We start from the raw sequence: 26235 nt of genomic DNA, 5'->3' as shown, positions 1-26235 counted from the left end.
CTCGCGCCCCGCCAGCAGCAGAATGCTGCAAGCTCCAACCGAGCAAGCGCTCCAAAGAGAAAATCCAATAAGCAAACCAGACGAGAAAATCCAAAAAAGGCAAAACCAAAAGAAGATGAGCAATAACCTCACGATCCAAACGAGAACCAAGCGCGCGGCATCCGTCAGCGACGACGCACGGTAAGACGACGCCCATCCTCCACCGCGCCAATGTCAGTCTGTGCGCCACTGCGTACGAGCAGGCAGGATCCGGTACTCCGCTTACCCCGCCGGAGTGCTGCTGCTGCTGCTGCTGCTGCTGCTGCTGCCCGCATAACTTCAAACGTAGGTCGGGCAGAAGGCCCGCGGCCGGCCGTCCAATGCTTTTTCAAGCGGCGGTCCAAGCCAGCAGCTGTGCGTAAAGGCGGGTTGGATGACGGCGACGGACGGATGCATGGACGAAACGGGAAAGTGCTGAAGCGGGGCTCGATGGTTTTTGAGATGCGTCGTGCAAAAGCCGACAGACAGGCAGCAGAAATCAGGTCTCGACGAAGCAGACCCACCAGACTTCGCGCGCCATGCCATCTCGGTCATTGTCGATGGGGAAGCAATTGATGACGGTCTCGGTTCCCGCCCGCAGCGTGGCGCGCCACTCGAAGCCTTCGCTACCGCCAAAGCACTTGGTGACACTGTCTGCGGTGCAGCGGCGCAGGTGGTTGGACAGCCGGTCGACGACGTGCGGCTCGTGGAGGAGGTCGTTGGAGACGAAGCTGACGACCAGGCTGGCGATTTCGACGGCCCAGATGGACTTTTTGCGCCGGAACACTTCGATGATGTTGCGTTTGCGGTGTTCGAGCTGGCGGGGCGTGAGGATGAAGAACTTCTTCGTCTGTGATTTCAATAGATTTGCGCTCTGGATGAAGCTGGTAATGTCGTCGGGGGTGTTGAGGGAATCCGGACTCGACGGTCCTTCTGGTTGTTGGTCGTGCGTCGCCGACTCATCTTCGGTGAACTTGTTCCAGTCGAACGGCTCATCCCAACTCTTCATCTTTTTCAGGTGCTTCGGCGCAACGTCTTGGCCGTTACCTCGGGTCGACGTCGATTGAATGTTCAAGTCATAGCTTAAACGATCCGTCGCCATCTCGTTGATTATTTCCGTGACGTCATGAATGGAGCTCAATTTCCAGGACTTGTCTGTAGTCCTCATGTCCAAAATGGTTGTCGAGATGATTAGCTGAAAGCGTGGTCTGCTGCCCGCACAATCTGGTCCAATGATTCGCAACGTGCAGTCGTCACCGGCCGGCAAGTTGAGGTAGCTGCAGTGTCCAATCCGCAGTCCAGCAGGCCCCACCTCAAAGCCGGCTGTGCTCATGAATATGGGGTCGCCCAGAACGCTTGGATCCGTCAACGCCAGGGAGACGTCCTGAACGTGAGGGACTGGGAGTGCATAATCTGCTTCATTGGCAGCGGGAGAGGCCGCTTGCTGGCTCTGCAGACCATCATGCAGGTGGTTCGATTGTGCAATTTCCATGCTAATGCGATCGACCTCTGCCTCGATGCGTTGCGCGATGTTCTTGTCCAGGCCAGCTGACAGTTCATTGATTGAAGTGTTCGAGGATGCGCCATCGGAAAAGCCCGAATCCCAACTTGTTCTTGTCGGGCTGTCGACTGAGGAGTGGTCGCTTGACCTGGTTTCGGTACGTCTCAAGCTTGCGGTACGTGTTTGGTTCCATGGTTCATTGACAAGGACTGGCGACGATGTGCTGGAGACGCATCTACCGGGAGAGTAGAGCGTCGTTGAAGTGACTGGCGTTGATTGGCGAATCGAGATCGGCTGAGGCTTTTGGAGCAACATGGCGAAAGCGTATGAGGTTGACGAGTATGGACCGGCGACGGTGTAGATGGCAAGGTGGTGGTGTTGAGGTTGTGAATCTTGAACAGAGAGATCGATCTTTTTGGACCCAATGTGGGGGAAGGAGCCGCTGCACTTGCAGTCTTTTGGCGAAGTTGTGAAGTTCACACTAGATTCGGCTTCGACCTACGCGGGCAGTCCCAGAAAGTGGCGGCTTCTGGTCGAAAACGCCCAGAAATATTCACTTCGCTCATGTCTCAGTCAAGGGTACTCTTACAAAGTCAACCGTGGAACATGCTCCATAGCGCAGGTGATGGCTTAGTGGGAGGCATTCTATCATCTATAACCCACTTCGCTGATGAATGCTGCGATGGTCTCTCTACCTTGCACTCTGTCAGGAACCTCGTTGTGAAGTGAACCCGTGATGTCTTTCCGTCGTACATCCAGTTTCAGGTCTTCACATAGAATGTGTAAGTGGTCTGCTTGATTTGCTGGCACAACCTCATCGCTACCAGCTGTGATGATTTGAATCGGTAGGTCCATCTTCCGTGGGCTCATGGCGATTTCCCTTAGGGCTTCATCAGAGTCCCAAAAGTTGCGCAAGAAGGGCCACAGGTAGCGGTATGGCAGCCATTTCTGGGGGTACAGTGCTAGAAGCATCTCCTTGATTCCAATGAATGGAGTCTCCAGAATCATTCCGGCAATCTTGGACCTATGTGTGGGAGTCTGGGCTGGTGGCTTGTTGACATGCCAAGCTGCGAGATTTGCTGCAACGCCTGCCCCAAGGCTCTGACCCCAAAGGACAATATTCGCGTCATTGCCATAGGCTTGGCGAACCCATTCAAGCGTGGCTTTTGCATCGCGCTCGATACCTCTTTGAGAAGCTCGCCCTCGAGATTTCCAGAAGCCACGGTAGGATGGAGCGACGAGCGTGAAGCGCATGCTGTGTTCACCAACCCGCCTGTTGAGCGCTTTCAAAACTCCCGACAGCATTGGCAGCCTCAGCGGAATTGAGCCTCCGTTTCTGCGCCAAGTCAGCGTATACGAAGCAACGCGTAATTTGGCTGTAGGTGTCTGAATCATGCCCACCCTTGAAAGTAGATGATGACTGTGCGCTTTGGGCGCAGTTTCTCAGGGGTAGCCTCCTGAAATCTGCCGCGCTGAATCTCGCCAACGCAAAGCGCGATCCTGGTGCCATCGAGGGATCTGATCGAAATTTCGTGCCAGTCCACCGGTCTGCAGAGCTGGGTGTAGTCCTCCATCTTTTCGGAGCGGGCAAAAGGGGGCATGTAAGGCATGTAAATAATCTTGTTTTGGAAGACAATGGTCATGATGACTTTGTAGCTCCACAGGCCGAGGAGGCACATTAGGAAGATTGTAGGAGGTATAAGGACAGGAGGTAGTGATTCAGTAAAGAAAGTTCGTCGACAAGGACTGTGAGAATGAGACACAGGAGGGGAATTTCGGGTCATCGAGGTGATGGGCCTCTGAGGAAAGAGCGACGCCTTCAGTTGCACACCATGACTGAAGTCTCGATAGCATTTTATTCCATGAGGTAGCCATTGCGACTGCGGTTTCCAACTCCTCCTGCTAGAAATGGCCGCCTGGCGCGCAGCTAAACGGAGCGACATGCCTCAGGCCCGCTACGTTCATCAGCGCTAGATCAATCAGATTTGGCGCAGCATGGTAGAGTGCTGTCTTGTCGACGTACAGCACTTGTGAAGTAGTTGAAGCGGAAGCAACAAAGATGGGGAGTGTGGGGGAGCGGATGGCATGCCAAAGTGGGTGAAGTTTCCACGTCGGTGATTCCCCGGATCTGCCTCACGATATCTGAGCGGCTGCACAGCGTCAAATGATTGGCCAAAAGCTTACTTAATAATCTGTCGGATACCTTCCCGCGCAGATCATTCCGATAGTGAGGCAGGCAGACCCCTTGGTTTGTGCGCAACACCAAGTGACTCGGGAAGAGTGACCGCCTCCAAGATAACAACACCAACGCAATAAAATCCCTTCTGCACTCGCCACCAGCCTCAATTGTCTTCCTCCCATACACCTCTTCCCACCTCACCTACCCATCTTCTTTTCAAACGTCAACCCACTCAACATGTTGCGCTGGTAAGCTGCCCTGAAAAAAAAGTTTCGAGAGCTCGGCAAGCTGACGCTTGACGTTACAGGTACCAATCCATGCTGGCCAAGCGCCCGCTCCTCACCCAGAGCGTCACCACCGCGGTATGCATCACTCCCGCCTCCCAATGAAGCGATTCGAGGCAAATCCATCCCTCACGCCCTCCGTTTGGCGACCTCGACCTCGACCTTCCTCGCCCGCATTCCTACACACATTACGTCATAATCTGGGGGCCACCACTGATAATTGACGGCGCTGTCCAGGTGCTGTTTGGAACTGGAGATGTCCTGGCTCAGCAAGCTGTTGAGAAGCGTGGATTTGAGAAGCACGAATGGATCCGGACAGCGCGCATGGCTGGTTACGGTGGCGGTAGGCTTGATCAATGCTGGCGCAGCAAAGGGACTTACTTGCAACTGACACGATACAGCCGTATTCGGCCCAGCGGCAACCACCTGGTTCAAGGTCCTTTCGCGTGTCCAACTTTCCAACCCGTTTGCAACCACCGTCACCCGCGTCGCTGCCGACCAGCTCCTCTTTGCGCCTACCAGCATGTTCGTCTTCCTGTCGAGCATGTCTATCCTTGAAGGCACCGACCCGCGCAAGAAGCTCGAGGCAGCATACAAGCCGGCATTGATCAAGAACTGGATGGTCTGGCCCTTTGTGCAAATGGGCAACTTCACCCTGGTGCCTCTCGAGCACCGCGTGCTGGTGGTCAACATTGTGTCGCTGGGTACGTAACCTCCATGAGAATGATCGTCTGCTGTAGAGAGATGATTGCTGACTCGACCAGGTTGGAACTGCTACCTCTCGTGGCTCAACAGTCAGGGTGGCACTGCCGCCGATGGAGTCGAGGCTGGATCCCTGGCGGCGGAGAAGACCGAATGAGTATCTCCCACCTTTCACCCTCAAACAGCTTCTCCAATGCCCGCCGGTCTTCGCGATATGCCCTTGACGCGGCGGCAATAATCGTCATATCTCTCCATCAAGTAATGCACGGCCCATTCGCTGCTCATTGCCCTCTAGTTCCCTGGTTTCTTGCAACGACGCAAAAATCGGGGTCAACGGAGAGACGACGTCATCCACAGTGCACATAATATCCAAAACAAGAAAACAGCAAACAAAAAACTGAAAAAAAAGGAACAAGATCTTTATGCAAAAAATCCACGGCACCTAAAAAAAGACACACCGCGACCAAAAAAAGCCCTGAAACGCATAACAACCCCTTGCGAGCCCACCAAGCGAGGAGCCAGGCCAGTGCCCCTGCTCCATCGGCGACCTCTCTGTCCTTGCTGCAAAGCACCCTTTTTGCAGCAGTGGCCGACGCGTGTCGGATAAACAATGACTCGCTCTGCGGAACCCATCGCACCGGGTCAACAGGCACCTCGCTACGAGCCAACGGGGCAACAGTATACCCGCCTTTCTGGTCCTATTCCCGTCGGCTGTCGAACGGCCAGTGTTCAATTCCGGGCGCCGGGCTCGCGGATCAACGGTTTTCTTTTCCTCCTTTCCTTTTTCTTTGTCGTCATTGCATGGTGTCTATCTTTGGCAATGGGTATGGGTTCTTTCGGCGATGCGTTGCATTGCATCTGACGGAGATGGATGATGCAGTAGTAGGCGTAATGATTTTCGGCTTCTCTCTGTGCTTAAATCCCTTTTCTTAAATCTTCCGTCGTCTTGGAGGATTGCAGTTGTGTTTTGACATCCAGACTCAAGAGCAATCAGCGACCATGAGCTTTCAATGCTGCCAAAAGATTGTTTCCCAGCTTCGTCACCGCATTTGTAGCGCTTCTTTCCGAGTTGTCTCACACGACCGGGTTTGGGTCGGATGTACAGCACAATCGCGGTGCGGTACGCCGGTACGGCACGCAAGAGCGAGCGCAGATCCGGAGAGTTCCCTTTGATGCTTTCGTCCAAACTTGGGTTTCAGACTCGGACTCGGGCTCGCCGAACTGTGAGAACGCTGATCAAACAGGGGCATGTGCGGCGTAGTTGCTCCTCCGTACTCTCTCCACCCCTCGTCTGTTGTTTCGTTGCTCCTATCTGTCTGTTTGCCGTTGTTTCTGCTGATGCTTTTTCGTCTGCTGGTCGAGCTTCTTTTGCTTCGACTGGAGGCGAGGAGAGGGTGGGTGGTGTGGAAGTGAAGAGGGATGATGCATTTTTAGAACACCATCATAGACGATAGACGAACCGGCTGATCCAAGACTCCTTTTCTACGATTCAGGTGCTATTGGCATTTGCGTTCAACGCTGCGGTGTCCGACAAGGTCATCCAAAGCCAGCTATTGTCTATCCGCTCAATCATTCCCCCGGCCATCTAAACCCGACCATCTACACGCAACCATCAGCGTACGACCGGCTAAGCGGATGGGCGTACGCCAGACACGCGCGCCATGCTCCACGCGGCTATAGACGCACACCCACCATACGTGAGTACGTAGCCGAGTCTCAAGAGACCCTTGAACGGAGCGCAGTGTGAAGCAAGCCACACGCATCATCCTGTTGGTGTGGCGGCTTTCCGCCACGTTGTCTGCTTCTCACAGCAAATGTCGTTCGAGTGAGCGACATCAGACTACATACGTGCTGCCGTTTGTACGGCAAAGAGGCGTATGATGGTTGAGCATGGTAGACACACCTTTCCGCTTGAGTGTGTTGATGAAATCAAAAGACGCTAGGTATACCGGACTAACATCTATGCATCATCTGCCTCACCCTCCCTCACTCCCACCTTACCCCCCTCTCTTCCCCCTTCTCACCGTCGTCCATCCATCCAGCCAGCTGGCCGGCCGGCCGGCCCTCGCCCTACAAAGCCACCACCGCACCGCCGCACCACCGCCCTCCACGCGTAAGGTAAGTGCGCGAGCACCTGCCCCCCGTCAATTGTCTCCACTTTTGCCGCACATCACACACAGACCACCACATGGCGCCTTTGCCCTCTCCCTCTCTTTTTCGCAACTCGTGAAAGACGAAAGCAATGCCAAGAGCACCGAACGCTGCGCCGCGCCACTGCCGCGCCGTCGTTCGTCATTACACATCTACATTGGCGTAATGAGAGCTGCACGATGGAATGGGATGGGGTGGGATGGGGTTACGAGATAACTTGAGGGAGGGATGTGGGAGAACGTGGTGGATGAGCGGGATTACCTAGGGTAGGTAGGGTAGGTAGGATGCAGAGCGGCGTACGGATACAGGAATGGAGGAGAGAGAGACAGAGAGAAAGAGAAAGAACTTCAACGCGGCGCGTCAACAGCAGGTGCCGTGCCAACCTAGGTACGTAGTTACCGCCAACAACCGCCAAGAAGCTCCAAGGCCGTCTCTCGGTCTCCTCCCAGATGCTCGCTCGTAAAAGAGAAAAGGGACCAAAATTTTCGACCGCGCGCACGTGGTGGTGGTCTTCACACGACCTACCTGCATCTTCACATCTTTCTTTGTTGGGTCGGCCGGGCGTGCGCGTCGACGACTCGTCGGATGGGATAGCCCCAGCCCCAGCCCAGCCGCCGTCATCAGTCACAGCGACGTAAAAAGTCGTCACGTCGAGAGCAGTGGTACATACTGTAGTGGAGCCTCCTCATCAGAGCGACGCAGAGAGAGGCAGATCAGCCTTTCGCGTTCCTCGCTGCTGCCTGCCCCGTTCCGACGACGACGTGGTCCGTGTTCGCCGCCATTTTTATGTCCGCAATCTGATCCTGATCCGCGGACCGCACACGCGCGCCCAGAGGCCCGTCGCTCCGCGCTGTGTTGGGCAGAGAGTCAAGCAAGATTGTTGAATGTAGGCTTGCGTGGTTGGGTGGTCAGTATGCCCACAGCGCTTGACGAATGGTTAGAAGAATTTTTGGAACGGATGCGCAAGACGTTTTAAATGAGCACACGATTAATAAGATAGCCATCGCAGAAAAAAGGCGTTAATGCATTCAATAACTCTGGAGAGGAAAGCAATCTGCTTGCCAGTGGGTATGGGGAAAGCTACAAGATTCGCCAGATGCAAAAGAAAAAGGGAAGAAAGAGGGGCCCTGCTCAATCAGGACCCCAGAGTGGCAGCGAATATAAACGGCAAGAAAAGACGTAAGAGGGAAAAAGGAAGAGCGCGCAGCTGTACGAAGGTAATACACACAGAGAGAAAAGGGACGATGTGGCGGTATGTTGGCCCCGAGGCCCTCTTCTTTTCTTCTTCAGGGCCAAGGCCCACGCCCAGGACATGGCGACATCAGAGCTTTCCCGAATTCAAAGCAGCAAAAAGAAGCACCCAAGTGTCCTCCCAGCAGAAGATGAAAGAAAGCCCGGTTCCCCTTGCAGACCCTCCTCATCTTCTCTTCGTATCCCGTATACGGGATTGTAATTAGTTGCCGTTCATACTCTTCTGTATCTCGAAGCCGTCGACAAGGGCCGGACTGTGCCTCTTCGAGTCGCCTCTTTTTCGCCATTTTACTCCAAAACGCCCTGACCTCAAATCACCACCGCCCAGAGACCAGAAAGGGAAAACCGCTCGTCGCATCGGTGCGAAATACTCGTTCGCTCGACTACGTCTGGGCGCGAGACGCATCAATCGATTGTCATTCTGTTCGGTACAGGTCCAGCTATCGCAGGCATTTCGGTCGTATATTTTTGTTCGTCGAGATCGGGCACTTTCCTCTTTACGAGGTGTGGCTTGAGACCTTTGTTGAAATTGTGTGTGCACTGGCAGGCGACAACAATTGTGACGAGTAGTAGGGCGATGGTAATGACGGCAAAGGTGGTGAGCGAGCGGCGCGCGGGGAGGTAGTCTTGGACGCGGCTCTCGTCAGAGCCGTACATGCGGACCAGCTTGAACAGGAAATACGCAAGAGCAGCGAAATAGATCACCTGCAGGAAATGTGTCAGCACTGCATGTCAGATGTGCCCGGGCAACGCACAATAATAGCAATCATTCCGATGATGTTCTCCTTGCGCGTCCAATAAGCTGCCAGCACCAACAGCAGGATGGTGATGGGCACGGCCGCAATGGTAAGGTAGAATTCGGCATCAGTCGTATTTCCGACGACGACAAGAAACTGGACGGTAAATCCAAGGAAGAAGAAAAAGTCGAACTTGAGCATGGCAATGTAAATCTAGAATCCAGAGTCAGTCCAAGCTTTGAAACCGCGTGAGACATGTGTAGCCTTGCCTGATAAGTCAGATATCTGCGCTTCAGCCGCAGGTCAGCGGAGATGTGCTTGTAGATTGTCCATGCAAATTCGTCGTAGAGCTTCCAGGCCACAAAGGACATGAGGATGGTTCCAAAGGCCATGAGGCATGGCTCCACGATCAGAAACGGCTTGATCTCTCCCCAGAACTCGATCATGATGAGGCCATTTTCCTCGAGAACGACGACGGCGTCGTTGATTTGGTCGATTTGAATCGAGGCATAGACCAAGATGCCGAGGTTGTAAATGCAGAGACCGATGACTTGAATTGTGTTTTTCAGGCGCAGCGCGTCGTAGACCAGAATCATTTGGTAAATGTAACCAAACATGAAGACGGAGAGGTAGGTGGGGATGGTTCGAGACTGGGGCAGGAGGCCAGCGTTCGTCTTGAGCGATAGTTGAAATCGAGCGAAAATGTATCTGGACCAGCGTCAGCGATGAGAGAGATGGAGCGCGCATTCGCGTCAGACGTACGCTTCGAGGGCCAGGGCGACGACGGCCTGCAAGAGGGACGTGAGCAAAAAGGCCCACGTCCAGGTTGTATTTGGCCTATACATCCTGCTCGAGCCCCTAGGGAAGGAGGGACCGGATGACAGGCCTTCGCGATCTCTGTAGCCTCCAGGAAGCGACTGTATGGTGGGGGGCTGATATAGCCTGTCGATGCTTTGTCCTCCGAGGAGGGAAGAGCGAGAGCCGTGATGGTAAATTTTGGCGATGAAGCCGCCTCGGGCGGCACGTAGGGGGAGTAAGGGAGGGCGGCGGCTAGGTTTCGAGACAGGCTTTGCTGCTCGACAGCGGGGTCAGGCTCAGGTGCAGCGTCAACTTGGCGTTGATGTGCAGGGCCGATGTAGCGCGACACAGGGAGACGGTGACGGCGGGCGGGTTGATGGATCGCGGAACACTCGGGCCAGGGTGCAGGTAGTCAAGGCCGGGGACGTGGCGCAGAAGCTCAACGATTGTTTCGAAAAGCAAGGGATCGCGGCGAGAGGGTGCGGTGGACTGGATTCGGGGAGCGCAGCAGGCTAGGAGTACCAGCACACTAGCGTAGCGGGCGACAGGGAATGAGGCAGGAGTCGATTGCGGATAGAGTAACGATCGTGTTGGACGGAGGATGTGGGCGTTGTGGTGGGCGACGAGGAGCGACGAGGAAATGTGAGAAGTAAGATGGATTGTTGAAGATGCGACGGGCTCGAAAGAGGAGAGGCGGAGGAGGATTAGACAGAGGCGCAGGGTGGCAGCAGCAGCAACGCAAGAGCAGCAACAACAATGGGCACGGCCAAGCGGTGGGCGCCGTGTGTGTGGGTGAGGTTAAGGGTCGCCAAGTCGAGACCTGCAACCACAATATGCGAGCCTTGCGACGAGCCGCACACCAAACATTACTGACTGCCTATTATCTGCACGGCGTCGACCCCATGCGACGTCGCTATGCCACTCACATGTCTCTCAGTAAAATCCAGCGCCAACGCCAGTAACCTCCAACTCTTCACTCAGGGTCTTCAGGGACCAACTCCAACGCCAACAATAACGGCGGTACGCTTGTATGCCCTACCCCTACACAGCCGACCAGCTCCATGTCACGCCCTCGCGCCCCTTGAAAGATGCACCGCCCGGAGTCTCCATCTCGCTGTCGCTCTCGCGCTCCTCGTCGCGCACAGCCACGCCGCCGTGTGGGGGCTTGCCGCTCTCCAGCCGGTACGTCTCGTGCGATTGCTGCGAATGCTCCGACCGCAGTGCCGGCAACAACGGCCGCAAGCACGCACTGCATCCTATAATCATGCCCATGCCCGTCTCCGAGTACGCCCACGTCACAATGTCCGCTAGTCGCCAGAGTCGGTTCGGCCCCTCGTACATGTAGTTCCGGTTGTACTTTAGTCGGACCATGGCACTCACACTGGCAAAAACCCCCATTCCCAACAACACGATGACCGATGATTTGGTTTTGCGATTCATCCTTACGTTCCAGAGAAGCGGAATTGGCCTACCGAATTAGCCGTCAAATTCGCGAACAACTAGGCAAACACTCACAGCATGGCGCAAAACATGTCGCTGCCAATGTTGATTGCTGCTTGGACGTAGCTGACAATGGTCAAGTGAAGCTGCGAGCCACACTGCTTTTGCACCAGACTCGGTGTCCAGTGAGCCCTGCAAACTTGTCAGCCTCTCATCTTGCTTCCGCTCATTCAGACTTACTTCATAGGATGGCATCGAGCAAGTACGAACACAATGGTCGCAACGTGAGAAACAACAACAAGGGCCAGGCAGGCTCGAATGGCATAGACATACTTCTGCCTCGAGGTCGCGATTCGACTCAATTGAAGCGCAATGCTGACTTTGATAAACATGACAGCAATGAGAAAAAGGACTTGGCTCCAGAAAAACCACTGTTACAAAAGTCAGTCGCCGTCGAGACCTTCGCGTAACGAAGACCTACCATGAGTGCTGTTGGAACTTTGTGCGGATCAAGATTCTTGTCCAGAAAACCGATGCCATATTTTGCAGCCAACAACACACCCACCGTTTGCACCGCAAATGGTCCCTAGGGAAATTAGCGCTTGCCTCCAACGCTTCCGTACTCAAGACGAACCGCCGCGGCGACCATTGCCCAGTCATCATATCCCCATGACGCCCTCGTTGTTCTCACCAACACCCGGAGACCGAATAGGATAAGAGCAGGGATGCCTTGGACGAGAGCGATGATGACTAGCTGATGCGCATTATCTCGGACAATCATCCCGCTGGAGTGTTTGTCGAGAGATGGCGAAGAAAGACAATCCAGACATTCGACGCATTTAGTTGTAGTGAAGTCGTGAGAGGCTGCCAGATGAGGTTGCTGTGAGGGGTACTACGCAAGAACGGTGTTTACACGCTAGATCTGGGCAAAGGAGATTGGCGTGACGTAGTGCAAGTGTATGGAAATATCTTCGAAACACCATACAGAGAACATCGTGGCCCATGGCCCGCACTTGGTCACAACCGCGCGGCAGAGACGGGGTAATTCGACAACGACCGCAAACGCCCGCATGACTTGTAGTCAGGCGCGGATCACTAACAAGACGCTACCCCTCTTCAGCTCTCTCAAACCGGGTGTTTTGTTTCTCCTGTGCTGCAAAATGTCTCCATTCAGCGCGGCGGTAGCAGCATCAACGTCGTCAGCCCTATAACAACACACCCCGGACCTTGACACTACCAAGACGGAGAACATGGAATGATACACCGATAGTCGGAGCCCGGTGTCCCCTTTTCGCCGACAACCATGAGCATTTTCTTCTCCAACGACGTTGATCACTTCACAGATAGCGGCAGCCGGCAGATCAATCCAATCAACCCAGCGTGCATCAACCCTCCTCTTGCCCGTCATCCAACCACTCCAAGTCTCAGCTGTCGGTTCTTATGCCTTTCCGGACGTACCAAGACGAGCCATCGGAGACCTCATCAAACGACTCGCGGATTGGCTGAATGAACGACGGCAGGTCATATCAGGGCTGAACATCTCTAGTCTCTCTTGGCCGACATTGCGCTCCTCCACGACAGCCCCCAAATCTCTCACGAAGCTGGTGACAACCATCGAAACCAGCTTACCCAGCAGTCTCGATATTGCCAAGCGTTCATTCAGCCTTCAAACGCATCCAACTTCCCACCCCCCCAACGCCCGTCTGCCCCACCATCTTGCGCTTTTCCGCTCGTCACCAATCAAGATGCCGTCCACCACATGCCAGCCTCTCACAATCGCCAAGCACGTCTTTATTTCAATCATTTTCCAGCGTCCACCAATCACCGTCCTCCCAGTCTCATTAAGTCCACGAGCCTTTGCGCATTCGATCCCCTCTTTATCCGGTCAATCCGTGCGTCTGGGCAGGGGCTTGAGCAGGGAAGGTGCTGCTTGGCCAGGGGAGAACGAGCTGGGAAGAGCCCTGTGATGAGATATGAGGCCGGCGTCGATCAGATCGGCGGCGCGACTGATGCTGGCTGCTGCTGCTGGGCTGCGGCCTTGAGTGACGAAACGGCGCTCGAGGCGTGCCTTGGGCTGGCTGGGTATGCACTTTGGATTTCGTGTGCGACATCTTTTTCATGTGCATCACTGGGCGTGGGTGAAGAACAAGCAGAAAACAGGCATGACGCAACAGACCTCTCAGAAAACCTCACAGAACACGCAAACCTTGCTACGCAAAAGCCCGGAGCACCAGTTTCAAAAGATGCAAAACCCAGGAAACTAACCTGTACCCACGCAATAATGCGTTGACCTCCACCATCAAACCCGGCCCGCCAACATCGGCACGCGCGGACGCGTCGACGCTCAGGAGACGACGCTGGTCAAGTCAGGTCTCAGCGAGAATAATCCGGGGCCTGACGCCGTTGGTGTGCACGGGACCCACCTTTTTCCAACGTGCCGTCGACGGTGGGGTGGTCTAGATTTGCGCGTGTCTCGACAAAATTTGAGATTGGTGGCCATTGAATGACGGTTGGTAGATCCAAAGATGGCTTTGGTGCTGAAGAGAGACTGGTCGCAGGCGAGATGGAAGTGTTGGTCTGAGTTGGTAAGGGAGAAGCGTAAGGAAGAGAGCTGTTTTGCTCAGTCGGCGGAGGCGACGTCTCCACGACGGAATCTCTTCAAACGGGTTGATTCGAAGTTCTGATTCGAAGTTCGGGTTTTGGTCTGGCGACCCCGCCGTCCACAAAGTCGCAAAGCGTTCTCAACGTCCAAGACTATCATGACAGCGCTCAAAACCCCCTTTCATCACCGTGTGCCCCCTCTACTCCCCTTCACAACATCAACAAACGCAACCCGAAAGCAACAGTCATGTCTGTCCATCAGAATGTGCCACTACGCTACCCAAATCCGACTTCTGTTCAACATGCCTTTCATGAGCAAGCAAATGGAGCCATCAGCCAGCGACAGTGATCGGCGCAGATCCACGCGCGTCTCCCGTCCGTCCGCGCGCCGATCCCTCAGCCCTGCGACGCTGATCTCTGAGGTGTCCTGTCCATGGCTCTAGAACAATGGCAGAACGACATTTCTGCGCCAGAGTCTCTGCAGTCTTTCCTTTCGCGAGAGATGGACTGTTGCAGCGTGCGCATCGATCGGGTTTGGCGTCGCGGCAAGGCAAGGTTGACGCTAGCCCAACAGCGGGAGGATGGGTAGAGCCAGCCCAGACTGGTGGGAGCCGATCGTGAGGGCTGGCGGACATGCGTCATAGACTGTTGCCGCTCGTTCCCTCTCAGTGCTTAAACTCTGTCGAACGTCCTTCTTCACAACGATATCGTGTAGTTTGGTTCAATTTAGAGCATGCGACAATTTGCTCCATTGCGCACCTTCACAGCAGCAGCCGCAGCAGCCTTCATCGTCCTCTTCTTCGCCGTCTGCGCCCTCGCCGCCGCAGACCAGCGCGACTACGCCGCTCAGCAGGTGCTGCCGAACACGCCGTCGGACGAGGAGACAGGAAACGGCGGCGAACGCATGGCAAAGATGGCGAGCCAGAGCCTCAACGGTACGCCCACCACCCAGTCTTCCCCTCCCCGCATCACTCAACCTCCCTACCCTTCGCCGCCGCTAAATCCCCCCCTCCTATCCCCCCTCCACGCCCCAGCTACTAACCCTCAACCCCACAGTCCTCAAACAGCCCCTCGCGCTCCACTCGCTCAACCCACGCACCGGCTTCCTGCGCGACGGCTACTGCCGCGTGCCGCCGGGCGACTTCGGGCACCACAGCGTGGCGGGGGTGGTGACGGACGAGTTCCTCGACTTCACGGCGGCGCGCGGCAACGACCTGCGCGCCATCCCGGGCATGCAGGCCGGCTGCAAGTGGTGCTTGTGCGCGAGCAGGTGGCTCGAGGCGTTTCGGGAGCGGGAGCGGCTGGGGGATAGCGTCGTGCCGCGGGTGAGGCTGGAGGCGACGAGCGAGAAGGCGTTGGAGAAGGTGCGCTTGGAGGATTTGAGCATGTTTGCTGTCGATGCGGAGGGGCGGGGGGTGGGGGGTGGCACGTAGGAGGGGGAGAGATTGGCAGGATTGGGGCGATGTGCTGGTGTTGAGCATGGTTGAGGGAAAAGCAAAGGCTAGAATGACGAGCAAATTCCACGACGGCTTGTCGTTGGTACGATTACGGTCCATGTCGTAACTGAAGGAATCCCAATCATGGGCCGAAATCAACTTGATTATGTTTCCTCTTTAGTAAAACTGCACCTGGTACTATTGCCTCCCTATCCCAATCCAAAAGCCGAGGGTAACAGCAAACCAACTTTGGCCAACGGGATTTAGCCAATTCCAACCAACTAGCCGGTACAAACTCCAAAGTCTCAACCAGATCGTCTGAAATCGCTGCAGTCGAACCACCCCGTAGCAAAAAATCCTCTCATTCGCCCAGCAGTCCTTCCACATCGATCACAACCCGTTCGTACAGCGCTTGCTGTGCGCCATTTGCACAGCTTGAGCAGACGACGTGAGAAGAAATCGAGAAATACACCATCAGTCGGAAACCAGCAAGGAGAAGAGCGAGGGAGAGACAAAAGAGCCGAGAGCAGGCTCGAGTGTTCTGGTGATGGCCGTGAAAGGCGAAGACGCAGGATGAAAGAACCAAGATAACGACACAGACTTGGAGGGAGATGGGAGAGAAAGTCGGAAATACAGGGTGCATTCGACCACCCCGCCCTGGAGTTGACATTACTTCGGAGCGCCACTGGGGAAAGGTAGAACCGCAATTGTTGGCGCCGTGGTCTGATGCGGAATTCTTCGACGCCGGCTCGCAGGCACGCAGGCGCTTCAGAGAACTTTCGTCGGTCGGCCCATCTTTTCTCACAGCCCCTGATGCGCCATCTCCCACAAGAACCCAGGAGGGAGTGAGGGGTTTTCACTGTCCATCATTCACTTCCCCGACTCGCTCATTCATTTTGACCATCCTCCCCCCCTTCTGTGCCTGTCCGTCTCGTCCATCACATCTCCGTCCAATGCACGTCTCCCACCTCCTCAATCTCGAGGAGCGCGTCTCTATCCCTTTCCCTCTTCTTCGCCCCCGACGCACCCGCAGTAACCGCCAAACCCGCGGCGCTCGCACTCGCGTTGCTCTTCTTCGGCCCAAGCGCCGCCTTGATGCGCTTGCCCATGCGGGAGAAGGACGACGAGGATGAGACGGGTGCCGCTGCGGCGGGGGTTGATGCGGACTTGGTCGGTGCAGAGACGGGGGATTCTTCCTGTCTTCCTTGCTTTCGTTGATGCTGTCGCGACATGTCGGCTGGTACTGTAGCAGCGGAAGAAGCAGTGACCTTGTGCGCGGACCGTCCTCCTACCCCTTGGTTGCTGCTTGTTCCTTCCTTCCCGATGCTGCGCCCCCTTCCTCTTTCCACGTCTCCCCCCCTCCTGCCCTCACGCGAGCGCGACCGCTCCTCTTTCTTCTGGCCGTTTCGTTGGTGCTTCGTTCCCATCGCCAATTGCTCCACTGAAGCCTTCGCCGTGGCCTCTCTTGCCACCACTGCCGTCGCCGCCGACGACACTGCCGCTGGCACGCCAAACGTCAAACTCCTGGTACTCGCCTGTCGGCGCACGGGACTCGGCACATCTTCCACGCTCCTGCTACGCTGCTGCTGCTGCTGCTGCTGCGCGTCCGTCGTCACGACCACCGGCCCCGAGCGCCCGCAATGCCGGCAGTGTGCGCAGCACTGGCTACTCCTGCCGCTGTCGTCAGACGCAGCCGTTCGCAGCGGTGGGGATTGCAAGGCAGGCGACAGGACAATGGGCGTGCTCGCCTCGGAGGGGAAAGCGGAGGGTGAAAACGGCGTCATGGGCGGCGAGGGCGGTGCGTCGCAGGCGCGTGGTGCGTAGTGGAAGAAGGACGCGGCGCGATCATGGTGGGAGGCATCTGTCGCCGTTGTCGTCGCGGTGAAGGCGGACGCTGCTGAAGAGGCGGAAGCGATGGACGGGTTGTGTTGGTGTTTGGCGTGAGAGGATGACGGGCCGTGCGAATGCGCGTTGTTGCTGAGGGCCTCGTAGCGGTTGGAGCGCGAGGAGAAGCTACTGGAGGGCGACGTCGGGGCACGTGGGAGCCCGTGATGGGAAAGCGGGAGGCGGAGTTGGGGGTGGTGGTTGTGGCGGTAGCCGTATGATGGATGCGTGTGGGGAGTGGTGGTGTTGCCCCGATTCGATGATGACGACGACGACGCGGCCATGTTGGTGGCTCTCCTGGTCTGACCAAATTGCCTGGACGGAAAGAGAGGACGAGGACTGGATGAGAGGAGAGGAATGGGAAAACGGCTCTCTTTTGCTGTTTCAAGTGGACGGCGGCGGCGGAGAAGGAGAGGCTGGAATCAAGACGAGAAGAAGACTGCTTGTTTTACAAGGCTGGCCAGGCAGACAGACAGGCAGACAGGCTACACAAGCATTGCATGTATGCTGCAGGCAGGTAAATCGTACAGCAGACCAGCCCAGCTAGCCAGCGCAGCAGAGAATGGAGTACAAAAAGAAAGCAGGAGCACCACCAACCGCAGCGACAGCAGCGTACAGAGAAATAGGACCAGACGTCAATATTACTTTGCGCGGTTCTGTCAACACGAGAAAGCATCGGCACAGACTCGACTCGTGCTGAGGCACAGCCCTGCCAGTGCTTGCGCGCGCCATTGGAAAATGGGCCGACACGGTCGTGGATGAGAGATGGGGTGGTGTTGCGGTTGGGCGAGTTGGCTGCGCCTACGCGCCGGCCGAACGTTTGCAAACCCTGCAAGCACTTAGCATGATGGCCAATCAGCTGCGCTACAACTGATCATGGCGCTTATGCTTTTGCTCCACTGTCAACGATGTTTATTCTGCAGTGCTTGCCTGCCGTCTGTCTCTGGCTTGGACGCGGAATCTTTACTGGTGGCCCAAATCAGCCAAAATTGCGCGCTGCAATCGAATCTCTTCCTCTTCCAGAGGCATTGTTGGCCAAACCATCGACCGCTTTTTGACTGAAGAATGGGGGCCGAGTGGAGTCGAACAAACGCCCCGTCCGTGCCACACCCTGGCGATCTGTAGATCTTCTCAATCAGCATGGCGTCACCCGGCTCCTGGGGTTGTCGACCGATGGTCAAGTACACAGCGCCGAGCGCATCTCGTGCATCCAGCCCAGAAAGCTTACACTGGGCCAAGCCTGCACCCACGTCTTGCCCGCTCTGTCCACTCACGCTGCGCGCGGCTGCCACAAGCGCCCTGTGGGCCCTTGCACTTAGCAGTCCGAGCTATTTGTGGCTGCTCTGTCCGTCCGTCAGGCGGTTCGATGTGTTGTTCAACGTGTTTCGCATCGTGCGGGCGCCCATGCGAAGTGCTCAGTTGCTGTTTCAGACGCTCTTTTGCAGATGGAGGGCCGTGAATAGAATCAGTCTGCAAAAGTCAGTTGCGCCGTTGCGCCGGTCGTTGACGGGTTGTGGACACGGCCTGGGCACAGCGTTGTACGAAAGAGGTTCTGCAAGACGAAAGCGACAGGCAGCTGTTCTTGATAGTATCATGTGTTTTGAATTGTATGATTCTTGTGTCGTGAGGACATGGGACTGCCCATTTTCGCGTCTAATCTACAGGCAGCGGCCATGGCTGTATTGGATGGTCTCCTGACCAAAAAGTTCATGCTGTGCTCGAAGCATGCTCGCAATGTTCCGATATCTTACTAATGCTTGTCCGTGTTTTCGCGGATGTGGACTTGGAGTAAAGGTGAATCATTTGAATGTACGTTCGGCGTCAGCGATAGCGCAGGTCCGCCCATAGGTGCCAAGGATGGTTCAATTAGCGGCGAAATCTCCAAGGGGAGAGATTGCATGGCCTATGGAGTCCTGGCGAGGTTGGATGTGTCATGCAAGACAGCGTCGTTCGGCACATGCCCAGATCTGGTGGCATTGTCACTGGACCTGCTTGTGTTTCGTCTCGTCCATTGCCCCTGAGACGTAGCACTGGGGAATGTGGGTGCCTCGGTTGCGTTGGCGCATAGGTTGTGTGAAGACTCAAGTGTTTCTGACGACGCCTCGTGTTCGCATTCATGTCGTAGTTTGTTGCATGATCTTCTTGATCACTCCTGCAGCTATTGATGCCGCAAGGTATGTCGTGAAGATCAAGAGGAAGCTCCATAATTGAAGAGTGAGCTGATCCTGTGTCAATTGCTTGAAGAATTTGCCCTGAAGGGCAAGTCCCACCATTGCAACGATGACAGCAGCAATCAGGTTCTGAATTTTGGTACCAAAGTAGGCCTGGACGAACAGTTCTGGAGATTGCAGAGAAAACAGGAATATCCACAGTGCGCCGAGGACAACCTCTTCGACTAAGAGGGTCGCAAATGCCGCACCGAGGACCATTGCAGTCCTGGATATTGGGGGTATACGCCGCCTTGCTCGCTTCGATGACTTTGACGAGGCCGTGGTGGCTTTTGCGGCAGCCTTTTCTTTCGATAAAGGGGGAAACAACGTTCCTGGGGTAGCCGACGGAGTGGTGACCAGATCGCCAGGTGTGGTTGTGTCCTGTTCATATACGTCTTGGGAAAAGGGCGAGCCGACGTCATAGGCATTTGCTGGTAGCGCCACAGCAGGGTCGAAGTAGTTCTCCCGTGTTGAAGGAGCAGAGGTATCCCAAGAAAGAGTATAATCTAGCCGTGGTGTGCGAAAGTCGTCTCGAAATAAAGATGATGACAGCGGGCTTCGGTACGGCTCGTTCTGATATCCAGGGCCTCGATTCAGTTCAGCGGTTGTGGCCAATGAGACGTAGGATGCACGGGGAGTATTGTGCATGTCCGAATTGAAGGCGGAGCCTTTTTGTAATGGTGGTCTTGACGCCATTTCTCTAGGAAGAACAGGGTCGAGATAGACGGCGAAGAAGTTTTCTGAGGAGCACAGGTTTCATGAAGGCGAAATGAAGTAGCTGGCAGGTGTCCGAGAAAAGTTGAGAGGCACAGGGTCCAATAATGGATGTGGAGAGCCAATGCATTTACGCCACTGACTACCGAAGACAGTCTGTGTGGGCTAATACTTCCAGCAATGATTTTCCCGAGCAAGGCTCCAGTAGCTTGGTGAAACGACGGACGTGGACTTGCTTTGCGAGTTTTCCATTTTTGTCTGACGAGGCTCCCTTATGCGCAGCGGAAGTGGCCATGGGGTCCACGCGGCACGGGGCGGCGTCAGGCAATGCTGTGGCGCAGTTGGAGCATTTCCAGCAGGCTACCACATAGGGTGCATAGCGGGAAGGCCTTGGCTTAAGCTGTTGAAGAAACTGGCAGCTCTCGGCCCAGAATCTAATGACGACAGTCTCTGATTTGAAAGCTTGACCAGGGCGGGCTGCCGTATTCGAATTTGAGAATTGAATCGATGAGACGAATAGAAAGCAGCATTTGGTAGAGCATGTCGAGGCGAAGGGTATTCCTGATACAGCCGCGTTTCTCTAACGCGGCCTTCCCCAGAACATGATGTCTTCCAGGCTTGGACCACAGAATTGCCCAAGATTCTTGACCTTCCATGTGCAGCATTGTACTGACATGTCTTGTAAGTGTCCCAGACTGCGATCGAGCAACACCTGAGGATGACAAAAAATCCGAAGGGTTGGTGCCTCGGGTCCGCGGAAGGCAGTCTCGTCTGTTGTCTTGCGCTAGATTCGTTTATGCACATGTCGTAGGTCGTTTTTGGATCTGCCAAACCATGTGGCAAAGGCTTTGATCGACGTGAGAATCCTTTGGGGTGTTGTGCTCATGTGGAATGACGACAAGCCTGAGAGAGATGGAAGTTCCAAACGACGACGACTTGGACTGGTGAGGTTTGCCCGATTTCAGAGTCTACTGCCCCGAGGCACTTTCGTCGCTGCCGGCATTTCCATCGTGGATAAGACTCTTGCCGTTTGAAGGTCCACGAAATATCAGCATAAAGGAGATGACCGCCCAATAAACTGTGGGGAGATATTCGCCTGCCCTCGGCTCCTGTGGTGACCAGAACTCCTTCAGACCGAGGATGTGTCATGAACACCAAGCAGGAGAGAAGCAAAGGTGAAGATGGTGAGACGACAGCTCCCTGAGGTCAAGATGGCCGAGTGTTGGGCCGTGCTTAGGCATCCCAAACGGGTTTAGGGCCGTTGGTAGCGACAAAACTCCAACTGTCGTATGCCTTTGTGGTCCACTTCCTCATTGATTCTTCAATCTTCAGCCGACAAAGGTCCATCATGCCAGAAAGATCTTGGCCTCCCGTCCACGTCCCGCAGGCAGGTCAATACCAAAAGAAAACTTGGGCCTCAAGTAAGAGAGACATGTGTCAGCACAGTTGGTGACGAAAGAAAATAAACCCGGGCATGGTTCCAAGTCGTCGCACTGTCAGATGCAGGTGCTTGAATGCTCCTCGTAACCATCCTCCAAGCGAAATATTACTTTCTTTCTTCAAGGCACCAGAAGCTCAAACACTCCATGTCTCCATGCGTTCTTACTTAGGAGCAGGAAGCCTCCGAGTTGCAGTGGCAGCTTGTGCCTCGACAGTTGCCATGAGGGATAATCTCGTGGTATCCACTGTGCACGACCCAGAGCTATGCAGCTTGGCCTACTACAAATTTCCATCCGAATGAGGACCAGGCCAAGGAGAGCGTCGGCCAAATGCTTCGACTCGAAACCTTTCCATCGGATCCGGCCATTCATCACTCCGTGGGCGAGACGTCTTGACTGATGCTTTTGCTTCTGGATCGTTTTCGGAGAAACAAAACTTGGACTGGAAGATTGTGCGATCGCAGACTGTCGACACTAGCCCATAATAAAGTCAATGGGCTCCACTCACGAAGCTTCAAGGCCAAACGGCGTCACGGGCGGTTTGACCAAAGGGCGCTTCTGCCGTCTGGGCGGTTGGAGCACTTTGGCCAGGGTTTTGAGACGGCCTGGAAGATTGGAGTCGGCATCGTCAGGACCTACCTTTCAGCGGTGAGCTGTGAAAACTCTCTCGGACCGTGGAATTCGGGGCAGGGGGCAGGTAAGCGGCTTCCGTAGGATTTGCACCGCTTGCATTTAGCGGTCCCGTGCTTCAAGCCTCCTCAGCCTTTCGAAAACATCGAATCTCCTGGATGGAAACAATTGTGGGTCATTTTCTGGACTATCCGCGCGAGGCTCCCATCAGAGTCGGCTGATCGATTTGCGCGCCTGTAGCAAAGGTAGCGTGGGAGACTCGCCGGTAAGTCTGGAGCTAATGCAGCAATTCTGCAAAAAATTTCGGTAGACTGACAGTAGCACAAGAGCTGCAGGACTTGGAATTTCTGTTTGACCGGCGGCTGGACTACGGAATTCCATGATGAAAGATGAATCAAAGGCAAGTTGGCGCATTGGTCGACGAATGGTGGGCATATGCTTTCATCAATCGCGCCCTTTTGCTGACAAGGGCAAGGACAAGCTTCCCAGCATAGTGGCGGGCGGAACTTCTTGGCCGCTAACGTCAAGCCCACGCGAGAGCGGCAGCCACCTGTGTCGGCCCGCCGCCCGCTGGTGTATTGAAAGCGGCTGGAACTGTAGACTGACCGATAGCAGGGAGCGGAGAGCTTGCACAAGGCGGTTTGCGCAATAGAAGGAAGTTCGGCGCAATCACCAGCATCAGGCGAGGAGTCCGCGAAATATGACTCCCTTTGTCAGCTCAGCGCGATATCGGATGTGCCTGTGGCTCCTCTGATGGTCGGTGGCTTTACTGGGGAAGCCTGGGGGAGTCAGACGAGCGAGTGGGCGGGGTGGTTCAATGGAGGACGACTTTCTACCACGCCTGCCTACGCCCTGCGCTTGGACCCCGGTTGTCAGTGTCAGCACCTGCACCCCTCCACTCCGCGGTGACTCAATTGACGCGCCGCTTGTCAATCAATCGCCATGCGCCCTTGCTGCAAAGACAAAAAATAAATGTCCCCGTATATCTCTCCTGAGGCTGCAAGGACCATCTCAACATCATCCTTTTCATCATCTTCTGTCAAGAATTTTCCCCTCGTGCCCAGTGTCTTGGGCCCTTTGTGGAAGTGGGCAGTGCCAAAGACTACTTAGACCCTGCAACATGTCTTCCATCTCCTCGTCCTCTTCCAACCACCCCCTCGCCAGCAAGATGAGGACCCTGTCTATCCAAGGCAAGCCTGCCGTTACCATCTCCCTGGATGGGGAGCATGGCTCTTACATGACTTCCTACTCCAACTTGGATAAGCTCGAGGGTCAAGTATCCATCACCGCTCCAAGTGATACGCGCTTCGATGAGCTCGATATTTCTTTGTTAGGTCCGTTTGCCCTGATCTTCCCCTCTACCAAGTGCCTCGCTGACTTCCACCATAGGCACATCCGCTGCTTATGTTGATAAATTCAACACTGCACCGACAATGTCTGCCAGGACTGACGCAAAGCACCTCTTTTTGAAGCTCCGCCAGCCGATTGACGAATTCGACTTGCCCTCTCCTCGAATCCTGGAAGCAGGCCGCACCTACAGATTCCCCTTTACTTTTGTGATTCCAGCGCAATTGCTTCCCAGGTCTTGCCAAAGGTTCGCCAACAACCAGGTCCGCTCCGCTCATCTCTCTCTCCCACCCAGCATGGGTGACTGGTCCGTTTCTGGACACGGCGGCAAGCTCCTAGATGATCTCGCTCCCGAAATGGCAAAAGTTTCCTACAAAATCGTCGTTCGCATCACGCGCGAGCGAGAGAACGAGGACAAGTCCGTTTGCATTGTCGAAAACAACAAGAAGATTCGCGTCAAGCCTGCATTTGAGGAGCAGCCTCCTCTAGCCATAGACCCCAAGGATACCACGTACCGGCTGCACGAGGAGAAGATGATCCGCAAGGGCATGCTGAAGAGTAAATTGGGTCGACTCGTCATGGAAACGCAACAACCCCGCAGCTTCCATTTGCCTGGCCCACGCACCACGGACAACTGGCCCATAACGTCGTCTGCCAAAGTGACCCTGCGCTTCGAGCCTGCAGACGAGACGTGCGCACCGCCCAAATTGGGCAGTCTGGCCTCCAAGTTGCGAGCAACGACTTTTTACTCTACGACGCCGCGCACCAACTTTCCCCACCGCGACACCGCATTTGTCGACTTCTCGCAAGGCCTGTACTACGAGGTCGTCCCACTCTCCACACGCTGCATGGCCGCGGCGCAGTGGGAGAAGCACGGCGGCGCCTCCCCCAGCGTCGTGCGCCGCGACTCGGGCTGCTCCTGTTCAAGCAACAACTCCAACAAATCTGCCAGCAACACCAGCCATCCTGCCGCCTCGTCCACCTACACGCCCGGCTCCACATACTACACAGCGACCCTCCTCGTCCCACTCGAACTTCCACCGAACAAGACTTTCCCCCCAACTTTCCACTCGTGCCTCCTCTCCCGTGTCTACCGCCTCGACCTCTCCCTTTCCATCAGTGCAACGACGTCGCTCTCGCTCAAGGTACCCATTCAGATCTCGGCAGCCGGCAGCGTCGAAGGCAATGAGGAGCGTGCAAATCGTGCCGAGGAAGCCGCGGCGCTCCAGCGGCAACTCGAGGAGGAGGAATCTGAGCTGGCAGCCTCTCTTCTTGGAGACGCAGACGAAAATGACAGCACGAGGACTGGCGAGGCGCCGCCGCCAACGTTCGAAGGCATCGGGGCTGCTGAACGGCGCAGAGGTAGTCGCGAGGAGGGCACCACTGCAAGTGCAAGGAGAGAGCCCCCGGCGTACTCTACGCTGCCGCGGCCACGCTCGAGAGATGGCGGCATTTCAGGAGGTGTCGTGTTCATGGCGCTTTGAAGGGCGGCGCGCGCAACTTTGCCATGACTTGGTCTGTAGGCTGAGACCACTTCTCCTTTCTTCTCTCTTCTGTATTTTTACAGATACTCTGTCTTAATTCCCTCTGCTTCATTTGCTCGCTGGATACCACATCACAGTCTTTTTCTCTTTCCTTTTTCGGCATCGGAATCGGCGCACCACGGACGGCTATACCAAATTGTGGCTCACATTTCCTCATTTATTACACCCAAGGACGGCTTGGTTGGGGCAGGACGCAAAACAGAGACTTCAGACATGTGGTACCCGCATAGATCTCAGACACACACGGACGGACGGTGCTTGCGGCGCAACGGACGTGGACATTTGCTCTTTCAACAACCCAACGCCGCAGAGGGTGGTGGTAGCTGCACTGCATGTAGCTGGGGCCCAAATAGTACTTAATTCAAGATCCAAAATTCTCCATACGCAACTCAAAACAAAAATATCGAATCAACCCGAGCAGCAGCGGCGAGTGTATCACCCAGGCCAGACCCGCCGACCCATGCGAACGGATCCACAATCTCACCCACCCCTCACCCACCACTCACCCACTTCCCCCCAGACCCATCATCTCATCTGATCTGGTGATCAGCGGCGCAGCAGCCCGCAGCATCTCGCACGGCACAGCATCTATGTACGTATGTACAGTACAGCCCAGACCCAACGCGCCCGCCACTGCCTGCTCCACCACCACGCCCAGCGTCGCTTCGTCTGCAGCGTCGATCCGGGAGTTTCCTCTCGTGGTAAATCTGTCCTGCGCATCCCATGATCCCCTCTTGCTGTCTGTGGGGCAACACAGTAGGTATGTAGTGCAAGCATGCATGCATACACATGGCAGCGCGCACGAAAAGAGCAGCAAACAGGTACAACGACTAAGCAGCAGGCGTGTGCGGAAGCGCTACCGCAGACGGAAAGACAGACGTGCGTTGACGCCTTCCACCGCCGAGTTGAGTTGGTGCGTGAGAAGTGAGTCAGCCGCGTCCACACAAACACACGTTCACTCCACAGGTTGGCAGCCAGCACGCCCGTGGTGGCTTGCCCTGCCCCTCTTGTTCGCTTGCTGCATTGGTGAGCAGACTCAGAGAGCTGCTGTGTGCGACGTCGGCGGCAGGGTAGCCACAACGAGGCGTTCGCAGACACCAAGGTACTAAAGTAGAGTGTAGTGACCACGACTCGCCCACAGCGGCTACGGCACTTGTTTGGTCCAGGATAGACAGGGCGGCTAAGGGAGGAGGAGCGCCGCCGACAAAGTCAAAAAGCCTGCGAGTCAGCGAGGATGCCGATGCCCCCCAATCCCAATCGCCATGGCGTGTTGGCGTCGACTACTGCCTAGGTAGATAGATTTCTGGGTCGCGATTGACGCGAGGGCGATGCGTGACTGGGGTATGCGGGCATTGAGATTGGGATACTG

The 26235-nt window shown here is 55.5% G+C and overlaps 12 protein-coding genes across 12 annotated transcripts; 5 read left to right on the top strand and 7 right to left on the bottom strand.

Annotated features, from left to right (window-relative positions):
- Positions 1 to 369: 369 nt before the first annotated feature.
- On the bottom strand, positions 370 to 1288 carry BKA78DRAFT_322536 (uncharacterized protein). Its single transcript, XM_066889124.1, has one exon. It carries the CDS (start codon positions 1184 to 1186, stop codon positions 518 to 520), a length of 669 nt encoding a protein of 222 aa, XP_066741448.1. The 5' UTR covers positions 1187 to 1288; the 3' UTR covers positions 370 to 517.
- Positions 1289 to 2127: 839 nt separating this feature from the next.
- Positions 2128 to 3255, bottom strand: BKA78DRAFT_322534 (Alpha/Beta hydrolase protein). Its single transcript, XM_066889123.1, has 2 exons — positions 2921 to 3255; positions 2128 to 2855 (listed from the first exon to the last, which is right to left on the bottom strand). Exons 1-2 carry the CDS (start codon positions 3196 to 3198, stop codon positions 2168 to 2170), a joined length of 966 nt encoding a protein of 321 aa, XP_066741447.1. The 5' UTR covers positions 3199 to 3255; the 3' UTR covers positions 2128 to 2167.
- A 486-nt stretch (positions 3256 to 3741) lies between these two features.
- BKA78DRAFT_191208 (putative integral membrane protein, Mpv17/PMP22 family) lies at positions 3742 to 5068 on the top strand. Its single transcript, XM_066883579.1, has 5 exons — positions 3742 to 3946; positions 4006 to 4060; positions 4220 to 4325; positions 4384 to 4686; positions 4747 to 5068. Exons 1-5 carry the CDS (start codon positions 3936 to 3938, stop codon positions 4839 to 4841), a joined length of 570 nt encoding a protein of 189 aa, XP_066741446.1. The 5' UTR covers positions 3742 to 3935; the 3' UTR covers positions 4842 to 5068.
- Positions 5069 to 8391: 3323 nt separating this feature from the next.
- On the bottom strand, positions 8392 to 9978 carry BKA78DRAFT_191113 (uncharacterized protein). Its single transcript, XM_066883577.1, has 4 exons — positions 9586 to 9978; positions 9093 to 9531; positions 8842 to 9036; positions 8392 to 8791 (listed from the first exon to the last, which is right to left on the bottom strand). Exons 1-4 carry the CDS (start codon positions 9666 to 9668, stop codon positions 8492 to 8494), a joined length of 1017 nt encoding a protein of 338 aa, XP_066741445.1. The 5' UTR covers positions 9669 to 9978; the 3' UTR covers positions 8392 to 8491.
- Positions 9979 to 10848: 870 nt separating this feature from the next.
- Positions 10849 to 11495, bottom strand: BKA78DRAFT_240550 (uncharacterized protein; the record flags this gene model as incomplete). Its single annotated transcript, XM_066883907.1, has 3 exons — positions 10849 to 11089; positions 11137 to 11253; positions 11302 to 11495. Coding segments are annotated over 3 exons (552 nt in total), but the record flags the coding sequence as incomplete, so codon positions are not given.
- Positions 11496 to 12645: 1150 nt separating this feature from the next.
- Positions 12646 to 13586, top strand: BKA78DRAFT_191119 (uncharacterized protein). Its single transcript, XM_066883578.1, has one exon. The coding sequence runs from the start codon at positions 12821 to 12823 to the stop codon at positions 13349 to 13351; it is 531 nt and encodes a 176-aa protein (XP_066741443.1). The 5' UTR covers positions 12646 to 12820; the 3' UTR covers positions 13352 to 13586.
- Positions 13587 to 14702: 1116 nt separating this feature from the next.
- BKA78DRAFT_255136 (uncharacterized protein) lies at positions 14703 to 15095 on the top strand (the record flags this gene model as incomplete). Its single annotated transcript, XM_066884969.1, has 1 exon — positions 14703 to 15095. A coding segment is annotated over one exon (393 nt), but the record flags the coding sequence as incomplete, so codon positions are not given.
- A 247-nt stretch (positions 15096 to 15342) lies between these two features.
- On the bottom strand, positions 15343 to 15902 carry BKA78DRAFT_191014 (uncharacterized protein). The gene has a single exon (XM_066883574.1). It carries the CDS (start codon positions 15766 to 15768, stop codon positions 15460 to 15462), a length of 309 nt encoding a protein of 102 aa, XP_066741441.1. The 5' UTR covers positions 15769 to 15902; the 3' UTR covers positions 15343 to 15459.
- BKA78DRAFT_191015 (uncharacterized protein) lies at positions 15903 to 17694 on the bottom strand. Its single transcript, XM_066883575.1, has one exon. The coding sequence runs from the start codon at positions 17264 to 17266 to the stop codon at positions 16037 to 16039; it is 1230 nt and encodes a 409-aa protein (XP_066741440.1). The 5' UTR covers positions 17267 to 17694; the 3' UTR covers positions 15903 to 16036.
- A 1402-nt stretch (positions 17695 to 19096) lies between these two features.
- Positions 19097 to 19888, bottom strand: BKA78DRAFT_298482 (uncharacterized protein; the record flags this gene model as incomplete). The annotated part of the gene is made up of 1 exon (XM_066886914.1): positions 19097 to 19888. One exon carries the CDS (start codon positions 19886 to 19888, stop codon positions 19097 to 19099), a length of 792 nt encoding a protein of 263 aa, XP_066741439.1.
- Positions 19889 to 23095: 3207 nt separating this feature from the next.
- On the top strand, positions 23096 to 24806 carry BKA78DRAFT_298481 (uncharacterized protein; the record flags this gene model as incomplete). Its single annotated transcript, XM_066886913.1, has 2 exons — positions 23096 to 23309; positions 23365 to 24806. The coding sequence occupies 2 exons, from the start codon at positions 23096 to 23098 to the stop codon at positions 24804 to 24806; spliced, it is 1656 nt and encodes a 551-aa protein (XP_066741438.1).
- Positions 24807 to 25288: 482 nt separating this feature from the next.
- On the top strand, positions 25289 to 26084 carry BKA78DRAFT_191029 (uncharacterized protein). Its single transcript, XM_066883576.1, has one exon. The coding sequence runs from the start codon at positions 25457 to 25459 to the stop codon at positions 25973 to 25975; it is 519 nt and encodes a 172-aa protein (XP_066741437.1). The 5' UTR covers positions 25289 to 25456; the 3' UTR covers positions 25976 to 26084.
- The last annotated feature ends 151 nt before the right edge of the window (positions 26085 to 26235 follow it).

Source organism: Phyllosticta capitalensis (assembly GCF_038381095.1).
Source record: "Phyllosticta capitalensis strain CBS 128856 chromosome Unknown BKA78scaffold_9, whole genome shotgun sequence".
Classification (NCBI taxonomy): domain Eukaryota; kingdom Fungi; phylum Ascomycota; class Dothideomycetes; order Botryosphaeriales; family Phyllostictaceae; genus Phyllosticta; species Phyllosticta capitalensis.
This window is presented reverse-complemented; position numbering and strand designations above follow the sequence as displayed.